The sequence below is a fragment of the Caretta caretta genome, chromosome 6 (genome assembly GCF_965140235.1).
Source record: "Caretta caretta isolate rCarCar2 chromosome 6, rCarCar1.hap1, whole genome shotgun sequence".
Taxonomy (NCBI): domain Eukaryota; kingdom Metazoa; phylum Chordata; order Testudines; family Cheloniidae; genus Caretta; species Caretta caretta.
The window spans coordinates 100,283,654-100,301,908 of NC_134211.1; the positions used below are offsets into that span (position 1 = coordinate 100,283,654).

Sequence of the window (18,255 nt, forward strand, 5' to 3'; positions counted from 1 at the left end):
CTGGAAATGTCTGCTGTGGCGCTCCCCCAGTGTCTCCGGTTGAAGCCGTTTCAGTGTGGTTAAATAAAAATAAGTCATTAGCATGGAGGAGGGCTGGCTCCGGGGGGTCTCCCACATGAGTGCTGTAACCACCAGTCTAGAGCTTCATTTGCACACTCCTCCTGGCCCAATGATTCTTGGCCCCACACAGCTGTTTTGTGCAAGCTCATCTGTAGGCACTCACACCAGTAGGTGAGGTCCAAGCATACTCACTGGATTGGGCCCTGCAGCTAAGTTAGGCAGAGGAATGCATATTGTACACTGACTTGCTCTGGGGAGCAGGCTGCCAGATGCCTGGCCTGGAACTGTAGCGTGTATGTGCTGTGGGAATGTTTATGGCAAATATGTAGGTGCTCAGCAAGATTAGGTGGTTCAGTAGCAGATGAGCAGGGGGCTGTGAATGCTAGTGGGACCTGATCCTGGGATATAGGCACATAAATTCTTTTGTGAATGTAGCCCTCAGTTTATACATGTGGGGTAAGCACCTCTATAGACCAGAGTGGCCCTTCGACTGTTATTTGGGACCCATATTTTTAAAGGGTGGTGTTTGAGAAGCCATGGATTCTCAGCCCTGTTGGTCTTTCATACTGCTTAAGGGGAAGGGATCAAGTGTAAATGAAGGCTACAAGGGAGGTGGCAGGTCCTGGCATGGAAAAGAGTGAGAGAACCACGGACTGGGCTCTTTAATGGTGTCTTCCCTCACCCTGGTATCTCACCGTCAATTATCACTAGCTGCTATTGTGGCTAACAATCGTTCCAGAGACCTTCCAACATGGTGATGGTTTCATATGGAGAATGTGAATTTATGTGGAGGCTAGGTTTTCTACTGCATGCATCCGATGAAGAGAGCTGTAGCTCACGAAAGCTTATGCTCAAATAAATTTGTTAGTTGCTAAGGTGCCACAAGTCCTCCTTTTTTTTTTATGTGGAGGCTGTATTTGAACAGATGAGTGGGAGTCAAGACTATGTTTAACTTGCTGCTACAGACTTAAGATCTCAAGGATCTAGTTTATTCACCTGTAAAATGACATCAATGTTCTGTACCTGGCTTGGAGCAGTCTTGTGAAGTTTAATCTATTCTTGGATGAAGTGTGGTACAGTAATGCCAATTTCAAGTGATGTGACTGAAACGGTCTGCTCTGAATGCATCTTATTTCAAAAAACACAATCAAAATAAACTGTCATCACATTTCAAGCATATTAACCTTTTCCTATCTTAAACAGATTTTTATGTCTACAGTTCCATAGAAGGTGATTACTTCCGGCTTCCCAATCAGTCAGGATTCAATTAGCACTCCCTCACTAGCTGAGAAGCTATGTTCTTTGTTGTTCTCCTGTCTTGTGAACTACATTCAGAAAAAAGAAAAGGAGTACTTGTGGCACCTTAGAGGCTCATGCTCAAATAAATTGGTTAGTCTCTAAGGTGCCACAAGTACTCCTTTTCTTTTTGCGAATACAGACTAACACGGCTGCTACTCTGATACATTCAGAAAAAGTACTGACTTCAGTTGCTGTTGAATGACTGTAAAAATGGCATTGTGGGGGTCAGAGTCTGGCTTTTGTATGATATGAATAGAGCTGGGAGAATGAGAATCTTTTGCAGAGAAATTTGTGATTTCAAAATTTTGTTTCATTCAGATTTGAACAAAACCCCAAAGTTTTGAAATTCATCATGCAATGCAATGTGAGCTGGGGATGCGAGAAACTCTGGGAGCCCCAACTCCGAGGCAGCCAGCCTAGTGGGCTGTCCTAGAGCCAGTGACCCTGAAAGCAAGGTTGTCAAGGAGCTGCATGTCTGGGAGTCAGGATTTCCAGCTAACAGAGAGCCTGAAAGCCCAGGCAGGTTTCAGAAAAGATTTCCAAGATTTTGACAAATTGGCAAATTTACAAATACAAATATTTTTTTTTTACCCATCTTGCCCTGAAAACTCAAATTGGGTGCAGAGTAAAGTTGGCTATTTTTCTTCTCTGACCTCACCACTAATAAAGATTGTGTAGGGTGAATTATGTATATACGTGGCTCCTAGATGCCACTGACAATACTATATATATAATATATATAATACTCTAAGCCTTCAATTAACTGGGGCAGTGCTATAGAACAGAACATAATTTGGATGCAGTGGGGTTTCACAGGTGATACTGAAGACATAATTTGGCCTACATGACCTTTATTACTGATGGTGATGAGAGAGAAGGTAATAGCCCAGGTTGAGTATGAGGGTTGCTGGTCAGGGCAAAGTGTCATTTTAACTGAAAACTGAGCAAATTTTCATAGGCAATTAGACAAAATAAATCTAGAATTCCAAGATGCCATTTTAACTTTACTTCACCCACCTTGTCAGTTTAATACTGTCACTTTACAGAGTAGAACAGAACCTTCAGAAAAAATGTTTCCAAAATAACATATTTTTGCATAAATGTCTGATATTGCATAAATGTCTGATATGTTGGCAACAAGAAGAAAGCCAAGGAAAGTGTGGGCCCCTTACTGAATGAGGGAGGCAACCTAGTGACAGAGGATGTGGAAAAAGCTAATGTACTCAATGCTTTTTTTGCCTCTGTCTTCACTAACAAGGTCAGCTCCCAGACTGCTGCGCTGGGCATCACAAAATGGGGAAGAGATGGCCAGCCCTCTGTGGAGATAGAGGTGGTTAGGGACTATTTAGAAAAGCTGGATGTGCACAAGTCCATGGGGCCGGACGAGTTGCATCCGAGAGTGCTGAAGGAATTGGCGGCTGTGATTGCAGAGCCATTGGCCATTATCTTTGAAAACTCGTGGCGAACCGGGGAAGTCCCGGATGACTGGAAAAAGGCTAATGTAGTGCCAATCTTTAAAAAAGGGAAGAAGGAGGATCCTGGGAACTACAGGCCAGTCAGCCTCACCTCAGTCCCTGGAAAAATCATGGAGCAGGTCCTCAAAGAATCAATCCTGAAGCACTTGCATGAGAGGAAGGTGATCAGGAACAGCCAGCATGGATTCACCAAGGGAAGGTCATGCCTGACTAATCCAATCGCCTTTTAGGATGAGACTACTGGTTCTGTGGATGAAGGGAAAGCAGTGGATGTATTGTTTCTTGACTTTAGCAAAGCTTTTGACACGGTCTCCCACAGTATTCTTGTCAGCAAGTTAAGGAAGTATGGGCTGGATGAATGCACTATAAGGTGGGTAGAAAGCTGGCTAGATTGTCGGGCTCAACGGGTAGTGATCAATGGCTCTGTGTCTAGCTGGCAGCCGGTATCAAGTGGAGTGCCCCAAGGGTCGGTCCTGGGGCCGGTTTTGTTCAATATCTTCATAAATGATCTGGAGGATGGTGTGGATTGCACTCTCAGCAAATTTGCGGATGATACTAAACTGGGAGGAGTGGTAGATACGCTGGAGGGGAGGGATAGGATACAGAAGGACCTAGACAAATTGGAGGATTGGGCCAAAAGAAATCTGATGAGGTTCAATAAGGATAAGTGCAGGGTCCTGCACTTCGGACGGAAGAACCCAATGCACCGCTACAGACTAGGGACCGAATGGCTAGGCAGCAGTTCTGCGGAAAAGGACCTAGGGGTGACAGTGGACGAGAAGCTGGATATGAGTCAGCAGTGTGCCCTTGTTGCCAAGAAGGCCAATGGCATTTTGGGATGTATAAGTAGGGGCATAGCGAGCAGATCGAGGGACGTGATCGTTCCCCTCTATTCGACATTGGTGAGGCCTCATCTGGAGTACTGTGTCCAGTTTTGGGCCCCACACTACAAGAAGGATGTGGATAAATTGGAGAGAGTCCAGCGAAGGGCAACAAAAATGATTAGGGGTCTAGAACACATGACTTATGAGGAGAGGCTGAGGGAGCTGGGATTGTTTAGCCTGCAGAAGAGAAGAATGAGGGGGGATTTGATAGCTGCTTTCAACTACCTGAAAGGGGGTTCCAAAGAGGATGGCTCTAGACTGTTCTCAATGGTAGCAGATGACAGAACGAGGAGTAATGGTCTCAAGTTGCAGTGGGGGAGGTTTAGATTGGATATTAGGAAAAACTTTTTCACTAAGAGGGTGGTGAAACACTGGAATGCGTTACCTAGGGAGGTGGTAGAATCTCCTTCCTTAGAGGTTTTTAAGGTCAGGCTTGACAAAGCCCTGGCTGGGATGATTTAACTGGGAATTGGTCCTGCTTCGAGCAGGGGGTTGGACTAGATGACCTTCAGGGGTCCCTTCCAACCCTGATATTCTATGATTCAGATTGTATAATATCCAGATGCTGAACATTATGGAAGATACAATTGGGTTGGTTCTGCCTCTCTCTGAATCCTGCTGTCCTCATCCAGGCAAGACACATTTGGGCTGAATTAATTCCTTGTGTAAGTCCTATTACTTAACTAGTTAGAGTGATGTATTTGCCTCATTGACTTAAATGGCAATGTTGTCTATTGAAGCTCTGCAGGTTCAGTCATTTTATGCACAGTGGCTGTAACTACCACTAGTTTTGCATATGCTTAGTAGCACCAGATGCAATTAGTTTTGAGAAGGACAAAGAAAAGTTCTGGCTGAAAAAGAAAATCTGCAATCAGTTTTTTGTCCTGATTGAATTCTGCTGGACCACAGTCTGAGGTGAAAGAAATACACATTGTAAAAGGGATGCAATTTTCTTTCCTGGCTGAAGATCAGAAGACTTTTATAGCAGTTTACGAAGAGGTGCTCCACATTTCATGTGGGCCAAGCTACAGAATAAAATAAAAATTCTGTTTTGAATATTTTACAACACTAAGGTCTCAGAGTCCAGGTGCTACTAGAGGCTGGGGTCTCAGTAGGTCACTCAGCCTGTTTCAAAGAGAGCAGACCACAATATCTTTCACTAGGACGTGTTACTTAGACTGGGTGCATATACCTTTTTCTAACTACTACTGACATATAAGACAGATGGCAAAAGGTGTATAGATCAGCTGACGAGAATACAGCCCAGGCATAAAATACATGTTCTTGGCCTTCCTTATGCAGAATCTTGATTTAATAAAGACTGCATGCAGCTACTAAAACTGGTAACTTTTAAGAAGGTAAATTAAGTGATGTTTAAACAAATTCTGCCATTTAATGTGCTATGGGGGCGGCCTCCTGCTTCAGTCTGAAAACTCCTAAATTTGACCTTGCATAGACACTCCATTTTTAAAAGCATGTAGTTGAGTTTTTTTGTTTTGACCAGGCAATTTGTAGGCGGTAAAGTCTTGTGGAAAAAAATAATGAAACTGATTCCAAGAAAAGAACATGAAATCCTGTTCCACACACTGCTATACCTGAAGTTACTCCTGGGAGAATTCTGCACCACTGTGGATTTTTTTTTCTCCACAGAAAATACATTCTGTGAGAGAGGTGTTGCAGTTATACCCTTTGCCCACCAGGGGCTGCTGTGTCACCAGAACAGAGGCTCACCGCTCACTGGCTGTATCAGTCAGCAGCTGATAGGGAGGAAGAGAGGCCGCATGCCTCTCACTGCTGGGCCAGGTGAAGAGGCACAGGAGATGGGTGGGGGGACAGAGAGAGTGGAGCACATGGGACTTCTGTGGGGGTGACAGACTGGGGTTCAGACTGGAGTGGGGGCTGACTGGGAGTGAGGGTGCAGGGACACATGGGGATGTGGTGGGGGGTGCAGAGATACATGGGGACAGGGACAGATGTGCCTGACTGATTGGGAGAGGCTAGGGATCATCCAGGATCTGACTGGGGGAGGCTGCCCAACTCCTTAACAGTCCCTCCCATCCCCCAAAAAACTGTTCCATAATTCACACCTAACACCCCTCCAGGTTCACTCCCAGCAATTAGTGTGCACAGAATTTTTAGGCCCAGAATTCCCCCAGGAGTACTGAAGTGTACAATAGGTGTGACAGGCTATCCGCTAATGGAGCAGAGAAGAGTGACCTAACATTACACTGCTATCATTACCATTGGGAGAGTTTATCAAAAGAGGCTAGAACTTTGAATTAAGTGAAAGGGATCAAGCAACAATTCTGGGATTAAAAGGATCCCCCCATACTTTAGCAAACTTTTTGAGCATGTTTATGCCTTAGAATAAGCAGGACATTCTCAAGTGAGGTGTGGTGCTCCCTATGGGAGAAGAGTAAGCCTGATGTCTCAGAGCTTGATGTAAACTCATTCTGCCTTGTCAGAAGAGCCTTCCTGCAATAGTGAAAGGGTGGAGAGCTGAAGAACCGTGGGTAGGAATGTCTGTGTGAAGGCAGAGCAGATGATGGGTATTTAAAGAAACTTGCAAAACCAAGTTTTACCATGGACAAAAATCACACACAAGTGTTAATTTCTCCATTTCCTTTTTAGTTATTAGGCATGGAGTCATGGCTGTTGGGCTCAAACGTGTTTTAGGGGCTGAAAGGAGTCACAGACAGTGTACACTGTGAGCTGTAGCTACTTGGAGGGTTCAGCAACGGGCAGATGACATGGAGGGATGACTAAGACATTGCCTAGGCCCGCTGTCAAGGAAGAGAAAACAGGACCATGTCTTGTCAAGAGACGAAAGCAAACGGGGGAAGGGGGGCTGGAAGAGGGAAGGAGTAATGTGATGTTTCTGGGCTGACTGGGGCTGGGAGGGTTACGCCTGGGTTTATGAATTGAGAGCTACACAGTATAACAGTGCACTTTACAGAGGATGTGTGTTCTAAGGATTAAGCTAACAGGTAAAATTTGAAAGCTGCCTCAATCTTATCGGCCACATGAAATAGAAAGAAAAACAAATCAGTGCATCGCTGAGCATGGGGCCAGCTTGGGTCTCCTACTGTTAGAAAACGCTAGAATGTACATGGAAGAAACAGAAGTGTTAGTAAAGGTCCCCTGTCTGCTCTAGAGAAAGTATTTGCCAGAGTCATCCACTATCTTATGCATATGCTGAACACTTTAAAATCACTTCTTGTGGGTGAGTGACAGACTGAAGGAAGCAATGCTTTGTGCAAGCACCATCGCTCACCTCGCTTCATGAGGAATCTGGAAAATTTCCCAGATTCAACACCTGCCCCATATTAGGATGAAGAGGCGGACGAGTCTGTTAGGGACTGGCTCTTTTCTGTGCAGCAACTGTAGATGATTCTTATCCACTCCCTCCCCGAGAAGCTCTGGCAAACACTTCTGTCCACTAACAACCTGGCACAATTGCTGCCGCTGCCTTGCTAGTAACATGCCACAAGACAATGAGTGTGAGATCTTTGTGAGACAGGTGCAAAGGATGGTGAAAGCTGGGGAGAAACATTTAAGATATTCTTTCCAAATACTGTAGGGGTACAGGTAAAGGAAACTTCAGAATAGGGCTGAGAATGTGTGAATATATGGCAGGGTTATGAAGTCTAAGGTTCTCCAGAAAGAGACAAGTCCAAGTACTCATGGCAGATATCAATTTATATACCATTCTAACATATCAATCAATATTTAATGAATATTTCTGTTAAGGCATGGAGACAGTCAGATATGGTATGGCAGACAGACCAATGAGCTCTCCGATTCCTAACACTTTGTTTTCAAAAGTGTCTTGTATAATTGGGTTGATTTTAAATTTTTTATATTGGTCCAAATTAACTCCATGTGAGCATTTACCATGGGTTGGAGTGAAGATTTTTCTATCCTCTGGGGGAAAAAAAAACATGGGCGGGCGGGATATTTTACAAGACTAGAAGACTAGGCAAAGATATCCGATGTGCCCCTTTTTCTCTTGACCTCACTGCACATAAGCAGTGCTAAAGGTGATCTTCTCAAAGCCAGATGGTCTCCCCACAGGCCCAACATCAATGAGCTGCACTCACAAGTTACCATTTCCACTTCCTTTCATTGCACTTTCAAACAGAGGACAGCCACAGGGGCCATTTAAAAATCTTTTTATTATTAACATAATCTTCCAAGTGTGAGTAATGTATAAGGAATGTCGGTAAATATTCCATTTGAAGCTTCTTTTTACATATTTCCATCGATAAATAAACTCTGAATTCACATAAAAAAGTTACACTTAAATAACGAATACTTTCTTTTTTTGTAGCAGGCATACATTGGTAAAATATAAATATTCTTGTACTCAGCCTTTGTTCTAAGTAAAGATAACAAGTAGCCACACACACCACAGTTTTTAACAACCAAAACCAAGAACTCTTCAACTGATTTTCTGGCCTGGACTAGTATAGAGATGGAAAACAGAAAATTCACAGTTTGACTTTAGGCCAAGAGGGGTTGAGACGGAGGAGGAGAGAGAACAGTTTTCACGACAGGCTTGTTAAAAATAGTCTGCTCTGCCACTGAATTTTAATTCAAATATATTATTCTACATTTGGTGGTGGATTCCATTATAATTTTTACATAACACTCAGATGTCACCTAATGAAATATGGCACATTATCTATAAGAACAATATAATCAGGTTTCATAACTACCATGGGAAAAAAATGTAGGCATCTATGAGAGGTGTTTTGTTTTTGGTTTTCCTCACTAACATTAAAATATCGTATCACTTCAATGCTTTGTCAGGTTCCCCACAATAGTTAACAAATGTTGTGGGGTTTTCTGTTACCTCTGAAACCAAGCTGCGTTATCAAAGAGACCTGTATGTTGTGTTTCCTCACTCTCAAATCCAAAACTTGAAACATGATGAACTCTGTAATCAAGATATTCTCTCACAGAATTCGAGGAATGATGGTAAAAGGGACAATCGGGCTGCTGGCTTCAAGCTCCAATGCTGTCAGGAAGCACTGTGTTGCTGCATCGTCATTGCCCTGGGCTTGTAGAACCTCCCCAAGACCATTCCAAACCTCATGGGCTGTAGAATTCACCTGGACAGCATCTCTGAGAATCTTCTCAGCCAAACTATAGCGTCCTAATTGGTGAAGTATCAGAGCCTGCAATAAAATAAAATGCAGAAGTGGCTGAGATCACCAACATTAAGTACTGAACACTAGCAGTAGTAACATGAACAACACTCTTTTAATAGGACTTTTACCAGATCCAAGTTATATCTTGTAGCATTGAAAGAAATGAAAATGGCTAGATGATTCAAGTGGATTAATGCATTTCACCATCTCTGCTTTATAAACCTGGGTTCAAATTCTACTTTTGATTGTAAGTGAAAATGAGTGTGGTGGAGTGATCTGACTCCTCTGTGCATATTGGTCTATTTTATAAAATCTCGGTAGCATGGTGAAGAATTATTGCTGAGAAGAGGTGCAGGAATGAAATAGGGTGTTCTTAAATTCACATTGAAGAGAACTGGCAGAGCTGTATAAGCTGGCTGTAAACAATTAGTCGCCACACCTCCATGAGCACCAAGTGGGTATAAAAGTAACCGAAGAGATTCTGTGCAATTGTTTAACCATCCATTGTAAATTCCTGGAGTTTGAATTACTCACTCTCTCCCCTGCCAACTACATTAAACTCTATTGTAAGCTATTAACTGTACTATATAATACAACTTTTGAATGCTTGACTGTTGAGAAGAAATTCATGAAGAAGAAAGCAAATAAAATAATTTCAGCAATGGGTTTAATGCAGAAATGCAATAAGAGTTAATTTCTAACAGTCTAATGGCTCTGCAGTTTCATTTTTTGAGTTGTCAAGTGAGTAAGCACTCCGAGGGATGGTGATCAGTGGTTTAACTTACCACAAACAAGGCAGTTGTTCTTGGGATGGTATTCTCCCTCCAAGAGAGAGGGATTTGAAAATTAGACCATCAAATTAATTCAGAAAAAGTGAGGCAGGAAGGAGTCTATGGATGTTTTCTGCACTAAGCTCATTTAGTGTAGCATTCTCAAATTATAACTTACTGCCACCAAAGTGAATGAATACAAGGTACTTGATTTGCAGATATAAGCTTCTCTTCCCAATTCATTTACAGAAATCATCCTTCTGGAAGCTGTGCATATTCTATCCTAGTTAAAAACGCTAGTACTTTGTACATGAAAAATTGTGTGTGTGTGTGTGTGTATTTTCAATATGCTAGATCGCATTTGCCAACTTGTTAAAAAAAAACCCAACAACTGTACTTTTCAAGACCAAAGGAAGCAACATAGTCTTGTAGAGGTAGTAGCCTGATTGATAGGGGTATAGACTAAAACACATTACATCAAATCTGCAGTTACTTTCTATGGAAAGAGCACATTACTTGTTTTTTGATTATATGCTACGGCAGTTAAATACTGACAGCAATTGTTTGGTAGCTATGTTTTACTTAAGATGTTAGGGTATTTGATACTTGTGAAGGATACTGCATTGACAACATTGGAGACAGAAGTTAATTGTTTATTCACAGAACAGCTATTATATGGTCAGTAACAAAGGTAAGTCTTCACACCATGCCCACCAAGGCATGTTAGCCCTGGAGAGTACCACCTTACAGAGACAAAGAATAGTTCAATCTCCAGGCCCATTCACCCACTGGCCTCTCTGCTGTGACTGCCAACGAAGATTTTGGTGGTTGTTTTTATGATGATGAATCCTGTTCACTGGAACCCAGTAGACTGAGATTACAGACTCATTTCATGTAGGGCACCAGAAAAGATTGCTATAACATTTGGTCGCGATAGACGTAGGCTAAAATGAAACCTGTGGTCTACAGATAAAAGGCTTCATATCCCATTGTCAGTCTTCTGACTCATAAACCCATCTAAAAGGGAGACCAGATGCCAGAGTTTACTGCAAATCAATTATACTAGTATATACTATATACTAGTATATATACTAGTATAATTGGTTTACTGCAAACCAATTATACTACACTCGGATTTTTTTTTTTTAACCAGTTTAATAAAAATGGGCTGATCAGTCATCTCCAGTGTTACAGGATTTCCTTCTCGCCGCTGAGGTTCCCAGGACCTACATGCTGGACTCCTCTGCTCTATCACTTTTCTACTGGTCTCTTAATTTAGTTATGTGAAAACTACAGCACAACATAGTCTTGGGGACTTTACAATCTCCAGAATTTGCTAGTGCTGGGTTTTGGAATATTTTGACCATAGTCAGTGTTAGCTGGACTCAGTTCTTCTAAAGCACTGAATCCCCAGATCACTATACCCTAAGCCTGGGAAAGCTCAGAACTGAACCCAATTTGAACATGGGCCTTGCCTAAATGATGGAATACTAATCTGGATACTAAACAGACTGAGGTCTCCCTATATTCTGATTATCTCAAGGAGCACAACCTCGCTTCTTATCAGATCATTTCTACCCACTACTCTGCCAATGAAACCAGGCCACAATATTCTGTTTGTCTGCTTCCTTCATAATCATTTTCATGATTTATTTTACACTGTCCCATATACACAAAATACTGTTTTGAGTTTTCTCTCAAATCCACCAGCCCATGGATGGTACTTAATTATATATCTGTAAAATGCTTGGCATAATAGGGCCCCAATCCTTTAATGGAGCTCTAGGTACTACTGCAGGACAAATATATAATAATAATTCAAGCCCCTCACTATGATCCACTATTGTCTCCAGGCCTACTCAAATGCTGATAATTAAGACATCTATTTAGACTGAATGTAATAACAAAACATCCTTAATCTTGCCATGTGCTAGACCTTGTTGAGTAATCACATAATCTTATTTCAGAGTGGCAGCCGTGTTAGTCTGTATCTGCAAAAAGAAAAGGAGGACTTGTGGCACCTTAGAGACTAACAAATTTATTTGAGCATAAGCTTTCGTGAGCTACAGCTCACTTCATCGGATTTGTTACCCCACATTTTCCCTCCCCCTTGTTACTCATTACTGTATCATGACTAATACTAGGTTGTAAGATCCTTGGGGCAAGGATCATATCTGCTCTTGACTTTGGAAGGGGTCTAGCACACCTATTAATATTTTCCAGGGACAGTCTTGTTCTTTCCAGATCTACAGAGAAAGAACTGGATTCAAAGATGTGCACTATGCTTTCTTCTGGGGAGGCCACTTCGTTGGGGAAGGGGGAAGTATATCTGTCTTCTCCCCTACTATGGCCCTACACCATGTAGACACTTCAGAGAGAATCATCTTGGCTCTGGAGCTTCTGGGGGACTCAAGGCTGCTGTGACTTGCCCCCTTGACAAATACTGTGCCTCGTTTCCTGAGATGAACAGAGACAGTAAAGTCAATTCCAGCTGTTACAAAAAAAAAAAAAAAACCATGATATTGACTAATAAGTCAAGGAAGTAAAAAGAAAATAGCTTTTGGGCTTTTTTGTTTGTTTTCTGGCTTTTGAGCTCTTAGCGTTCATGTCTTCAAGTTTTTCTTTGCAACCCCAAGGGCTAGAAGCTTATTTTTAAGCAGTGAAAACTGAAATTATCACAGTCACTTGTCTCCAGAGCTGGGGTTTTAAGAAAAACATTAAACACTGCAATACTAGCAATGGAATCACTATAATTGGGAACACTTCAAAGAAATACTGTAGCTCTTCTCTTCAGTGATGGAACCTTGGTGCACTGAGACTTATATTTCTCTGAAAGGTCTCTGCTCATGAGAGCTGGAGATTTGACCACTGACTGAGTTGTCTTGTTCTATCTGGAACAAGAGCCATTCTCAATGGGAGAGTCATTTTAGCTTCCTCTGTGTCCGCTTGGTGCTAAGTGAGCATCTTGGCTTCCCTTGTGGCCTGGAAAACTCTGGGAAAGGAATGGAGAAGAACAGATGAAGACAAAGAACAGATGAAATAATAAACTGAAACTAGGAGGGGAAGAAGAAACCAATGGAGGCACAGGCACCAGAAAATATGAATTCAAGAGCACAGCAGTCAGGACAGAAGCTGTGAATGCCAGTTCTTCTTCGAGTGCTTGTTCATGTCAGTTCCAATTAGGTGTTTGTGCACCACGTGCACGGCAGCCAGAAGGTTTTTCCCCAGCCGTATCCGTCAGGTTGGTCCAGGTGCCCCTGGGGACGTGCCTTTGTCGTGCTGGAGATAGAGACTGACCTGCCATCCCCTCAGTTCCTTCTTACTGCCTGTGACAGTTTGCTGGAATGCTCGTGTCTGTTGCTTCGGCAAGCATCTCTCTTAGCAGTTTGAACTTTCAACTCGTGTATATAGTTAGATCATATAGTAGTTAGTAGTAGTTAGTGTAGTCTTCTATGTGTTTCATTTGGGGGTTCCCCCCCTCCCCTTTCTACCAGTAATGGGGCATGCTGGGCTTTAAACTCTGTGTGCCACATGGCAAGCTTATGCCCAGGAGCGACCCATACACTTCTTGTCTGAAGTGTTTGGGAGAAAGCCACCAAAAAGAATGCTGCAACATCTGCAGGGGATTCTGCCCAAGGATGCAAAAGGAGAGGGACCAGAGTCTCAAGATCCTCCTGATGGAGGAGGCGCTTCATCCACACTTGGACCTCGGATCAGCAGAGCCAGCATCGAGCACCTCATCTTTGGTGCACAGTACGCCAGCACCAATGGCACGTGCCCCACTTTAGCTAGTGCCCCCCTTTGTGTCTCTCCCATGAGTCGCCCACCCTCCTGTATTGCTCTGCCACTCATCAAAACTATTTGTGATACCACCAAAACTCTGTGGCAGACCCTGGCCTCTTTGCCACCAATGGCAAAGAGGAATAGATGAAAGTACTTTGTTCCCTCGAAGGGGTATGAACATCTGTATATCCATTCCCTGCCGAACTCCTTGGTGGTAGCTGCGGCAAATGAGCGGGAGTGCCAAGGCTACCAGGGCCCCTCCCCAAAAAATTGGGAGGCAAAAAAGCTAGACCTCTTTATGAGGAAAATGTACTCCACTGGAGGGCTCCACCTCCATATAGCCAACCACCAGGCCATCCTCAGCAGGTATAATTACAACTTCTGCAGAGCGATGGCCAAGTTCACGGAGTTGTTGCCAGAGGACTCCTGGGCAGAGTTTTCCTTCTTGGTAGAAGAGGGCAAGCTCATTGCCCAATCATCATTGCAGGCAGCCCTTGACATAGCAGATGCGGCCACCTGCACCATTGCCTTGGGGATAGCCATGAGGAGGAGCTCCTGGCTACAAGTTTCAGGGCTTCCATACGAGGTCCAGCAGACAATCAAGACCTCCCCTTTGAGGGTTTGGCCCTCTTTTCAGAAAAGACCGATTCACAGCTTCATGGCCTTAAGGGCTCGAGGGTCACCCTCAAGTCCCTTGGCTTCCTCACTCCGGCTAATCAACAAACATTTTAAGCTGCAGCCCCTGCCTCATTTTTACCATCCTCAAAACAGACAGGACTTTTCTTGGTGGTGAAATAGGAATAACAGAAGAGGCCTCACCTGTCATCAGGCCAGGTCTCTGGTCAGACCAAACAATCCTCCAGCCAGAAGCAGACCTTTTGAAGGTACACATGGGGGTGACGCACCAGTCCAAACACTGGATCCACCCTGCCTCACATTCCCATGCTGACTTTCGACCCTGCGTGGGCCTGTATTACATTGGATTGCTGGGTACTCCGCATGGTAGAAAGGGAATACTCCCTTCAGTTCTCTGCCCACCCACCCTTCCACCCCCCTTCCCCATCCCTCTTCAGGGACCCCTCTCGTGAGCAACTCCTCACAAAGGAGGTGCACTTGCACCTAATGTTGGGGGCAGTGGAAGAGGTTTCTCAGGAGCTGAAGGGCAAGGGGTTCTATTTCTGGTATTTCCTAATACCGAAAGCCAAAGGCAGCCTCAGGCCCATTCTAGACCTGCGAGAGCTCATGAAGTTCATGAAGAAACTGAAGTTCTGCATAGTCTCTTTGGCCTTCATTATCCCTTCCTTGGATCCAGGAGACTAGTATACCCCCTCGATTTGAAGGACACTTACTTTCACATTTCAATCAAGCCATCCCACAGAAGGTACCTCAGGTTTGTGATGAATCATAATCATTATCAGTTCACAATCCTTCCATTTGGACTGTCAGCGGCTCCTCAAGTATTTACCAAGTGCATGGCAGTCATAGCTCCTTTCCTGCACAAGAGCCAGGTGCAGGTGTTTCCATACCTTGACGACTGGCTAATCAAGGGCCGCTCCAATGCGCAAGTGAGCTACATAAGAGCTACTTTTGATGACCTGGCCTTCTACTGAATGTACAGAAGTCAATCCTAGCCTCCACTCAGAGAATAGAGTTCATAGGGGCAATGCTGAACTCTACGCAGGCAAAGGCATACCTCCCAGAGTCACGTTTCCTATCCCTGTGTGACTTAATAAGAAGCCTCATGCAGTTCCCTACTACCACAACAAGGAGTTGCCTAAAACTTCTGCCACGCATGGCTGCTTGTACCTATGTGGTGCAGCACGCCAGATTAAGGCTCCAGCTCTTCAGGCGTGTTAACTTGAGTGTATCAGCCAGTTCGAGACTATCTAGACAAGGTCGTCACTTCTCCTCATCCGGTCCTCTAGTCCCTCCTATGGTGGCTCAACCCTCAGGAGGTCTGTGCACGTGTCCCCTTTGCCAGACCAGAGCCGTCCCTCTCGCTGGTGGTGGACGTGTCAGCGTTAGGATGGGGAGCGCACCTTGGAGACCTCAGAACTTAAGGCTTCTGGTCCCAAGCGGAGCACTCACTCCACATCAACATCAGAGAGCTGAGAGCAATCCTTCTCATAGGCTGGGCATTCCAAGTTCACCTGGAGGGCAAATATGTATAAGTTATGATGGCCAATACAACAGTGATGTTTTATATGAACAGACGGGGGGGGATGTGTGCTCCTCTCCTCTGTGGCAGGAAGCCCTCAGCCTGTGGGACTTTTGCGTAGCTCACTCAATACAGCTGGAGGCATCGTACCTTCCCGGAGTACAGAACGAGTTGGCAGACTATCTCAGCAGGTCCTTTCACAGACACGAGTGGTCCCTACACCCGGATGTCGTGAATACCATCTTCCATAAGTAGGGATTTCCCCACATAGACTTATTCACCACACGGCACAACAGGAAGTGCCTGCAATTCTGCTCATTCCTGATTCATAGCCCGGGCTCCATTGCAGATGTGTTCCTCCTTCCCTAGAAGGGACCCCTTCTCTACGCGTTCCCTCCCATGCCTCTCGTTCCCAAGGTGCTCCTCAAGGTTCAAAGGGACGAGGCCTCAGTGATATTGATAGCTACAGCCTGGCCCCACCAGCACTGGTACACATCCCTCCTGGAAATGTCTATGGACAATCCAACCACATTACTGCTCTTACCGGACCCAATAACTCAGGATCACGGCTATCTCCAGCACCCTAATCTTGAGTTGCTTCACCTCACGGCGTGCAAAACTCCATGGTTAAACCTGATGGAGCTTGCCTGTTCGGGTCCGGTCAGGGAAGTCCTCCTGGGCGGTAGGAAACCCTCCACTAAGGCTATCTACCTGCCCAAATGAAAAAAAATTCACAATTTGGTCCTCCCAATTCCAGCATGTTCGTCAATACCTATAATATTGGACCACCTCCTCCATCTCAAACAGCAAGGGCTTTCCCTGTCGTCAATAAAGGTCCATCTGGCTGCTATCTCGGCCTTCCACACAGATATAGAGGGCCAGTTGGTCTTTGCCAAGTTAGTCTTGTCTGTGGTAAGTTTTTTCCTAAATGGTCTCAACATACTATGCTCTCAGGTGCAACAGCCAGTCCCAGCCTGGGATCTTAACTCAGTCCTTTTCCAGACTAATGGGGATACCCTTTGAAACGTTGGCTAAATGTTTGTTGCTGTACCTCTCATACAAGGTGGCACTCCTGGTAGTGATAACAACATCAGCCAGGAGGGTGTCTGAGCTTAAGGCCCTAACATCTGAGCCTCCTTACATGGTGTTCTTTAAGGATAAGATCCAGCTCAGGCTGCATCCCGCTTTTCTCTCTAAGGTTATCTCCCAGTTCCACTTGAACCAGGATATCTTCCTTCCAGTTTTCTACTCCAAGCCGCACGCAAGCAGCAGGGAGCAGAAACTGCATTCGTTGGGCGTTAGGCGGATATTAGGTGGACATTAGCCTTCTATATCAAGTGCACCCCACAAGGGCGAAGGCATCATCAGTGACATTCCTGGCCCATGTTCCGACACAGGAGATCTGCAGAGCTCAACATGGCCATCAATATATACTTTTACTTCGCATTACACTATTACACAACAGGCCAGAGATGATACAGCCTTCAGCAGAGCGGTGCTACGATCAGCAAACGTTTGCGCTCTGACCCTGCCTCCAAAACTTGGGCTTGGCAATCACCTAATTGGAATTGACATGAACAAGCACTTGAAGAAGAAAAAAATGGTTACTTACCTTCTCATAACTGTTATTCTTCGAGATGTGTTGTTCATGTCCATTTCAATACCCACCCTCCCAACCATCTGTCGGAGCAGCTGGCAAGAAGGAATTGACGGGGTGGCGGGTCAGCAGAGGCCAAAATCCAGCGTCATGAAGGCGCCACCTTATGGGGTGCCTGGACTGACCTGACGGATACTGCTAGGGGAAAAACCTTCCAGCTGCCGTGCATGTGGCGCACGCATACCTAATTGGAATGGACATGAACAACATATCTCGAACAACAATTACAAGAAGGTAAGTAACCGTTTTTTCCTGTGGCAGAATAATATGTTCCGATAATCTGTGTGTGTGTGTGTGTGTGTGTGTGGGAGGACGGCTTCAGAGAGAAGGTGATACTGGCCACAGCTATGAACTGCCTCTAAAGTGTGCTGTGAAAGGACCTTACCCACTTGGAGGAATGGAAATAACTAGTCAAAAAAAAAAAAAAAAAGTGAACAGCAGGGAAGGGCTGGTAAACTCATTCTGCCAAACAAAAAAATGTGGGCTTAAGATCTGGAAAAGAACTCAGAACTACTGAGCTTCAAATTCCATTTGGTATGTCATGAGCTCTGGATTGTTGTATTTTTATTTCTTTGATAGTCCTAGAAGCATGACAAGAATTACTCTAATGAACATCTGTGTTTCTACTGCACAGGTTTCATTTACTCAGAAGTATCTCACTCAAAAAAAGAAAAGGAGTACTAGTGACACCTTAGAGACTAACCAATTTATTTGAGCATAAGCTTTTCGTGAGCTTCAGCTCACTTCATTGGATGCATCCGATGAAGTGAGCTGTAGCTCATGAAAAGCTTATGCTCAAATAAATTGGTTAGTCTCTAAGGTGTCACTAGTACTCCTTTTCTTTTTGCGAATACAGACTAACACGGCTGCTACTCTGAAACCTTTCACTCAAAAAATAAATTTTCTTTGCAGAACAACAGCATATTGAAAAAACTATTTTATGAAACTCAGAAGTGGAATGTGTGTGCTCTTAAGGTTAGAGCAATGGAGTGGGAGTCAGGAGATCTGGGTCCCAT

General features: G+C 44.2%; 1 protein-coding gene across 7 annotated transcripts in view; it reads right to left on the minus strand.

The window, feature by feature from the left end:
* Positions 1–7,874: 7,874 nt before the first annotated feature.
* TTC7B (tetratricopeptide repeat domain 7B) overlaps positions 7,875–18,255 on the minus strand; it is a 294,267-nt gene continuing 283,886 nt past the window's right edge. For all 7 annotated transcript variants that reach the window (XM_048852692.2, XM_048852696.2, XM_048852695.2 and 4 more), the window contains one exon: positions 7,875–8,898. In XM_048852692.2, the coding sequence (XP_048708649.2) occupies positions 8,677–8,898 (222 nt within the window). In that variant the 3' untranslated portion in view covers positions 7,875–8,676. The remainder of the gene's footprint in view (positions 8,899–18,255) is intronic.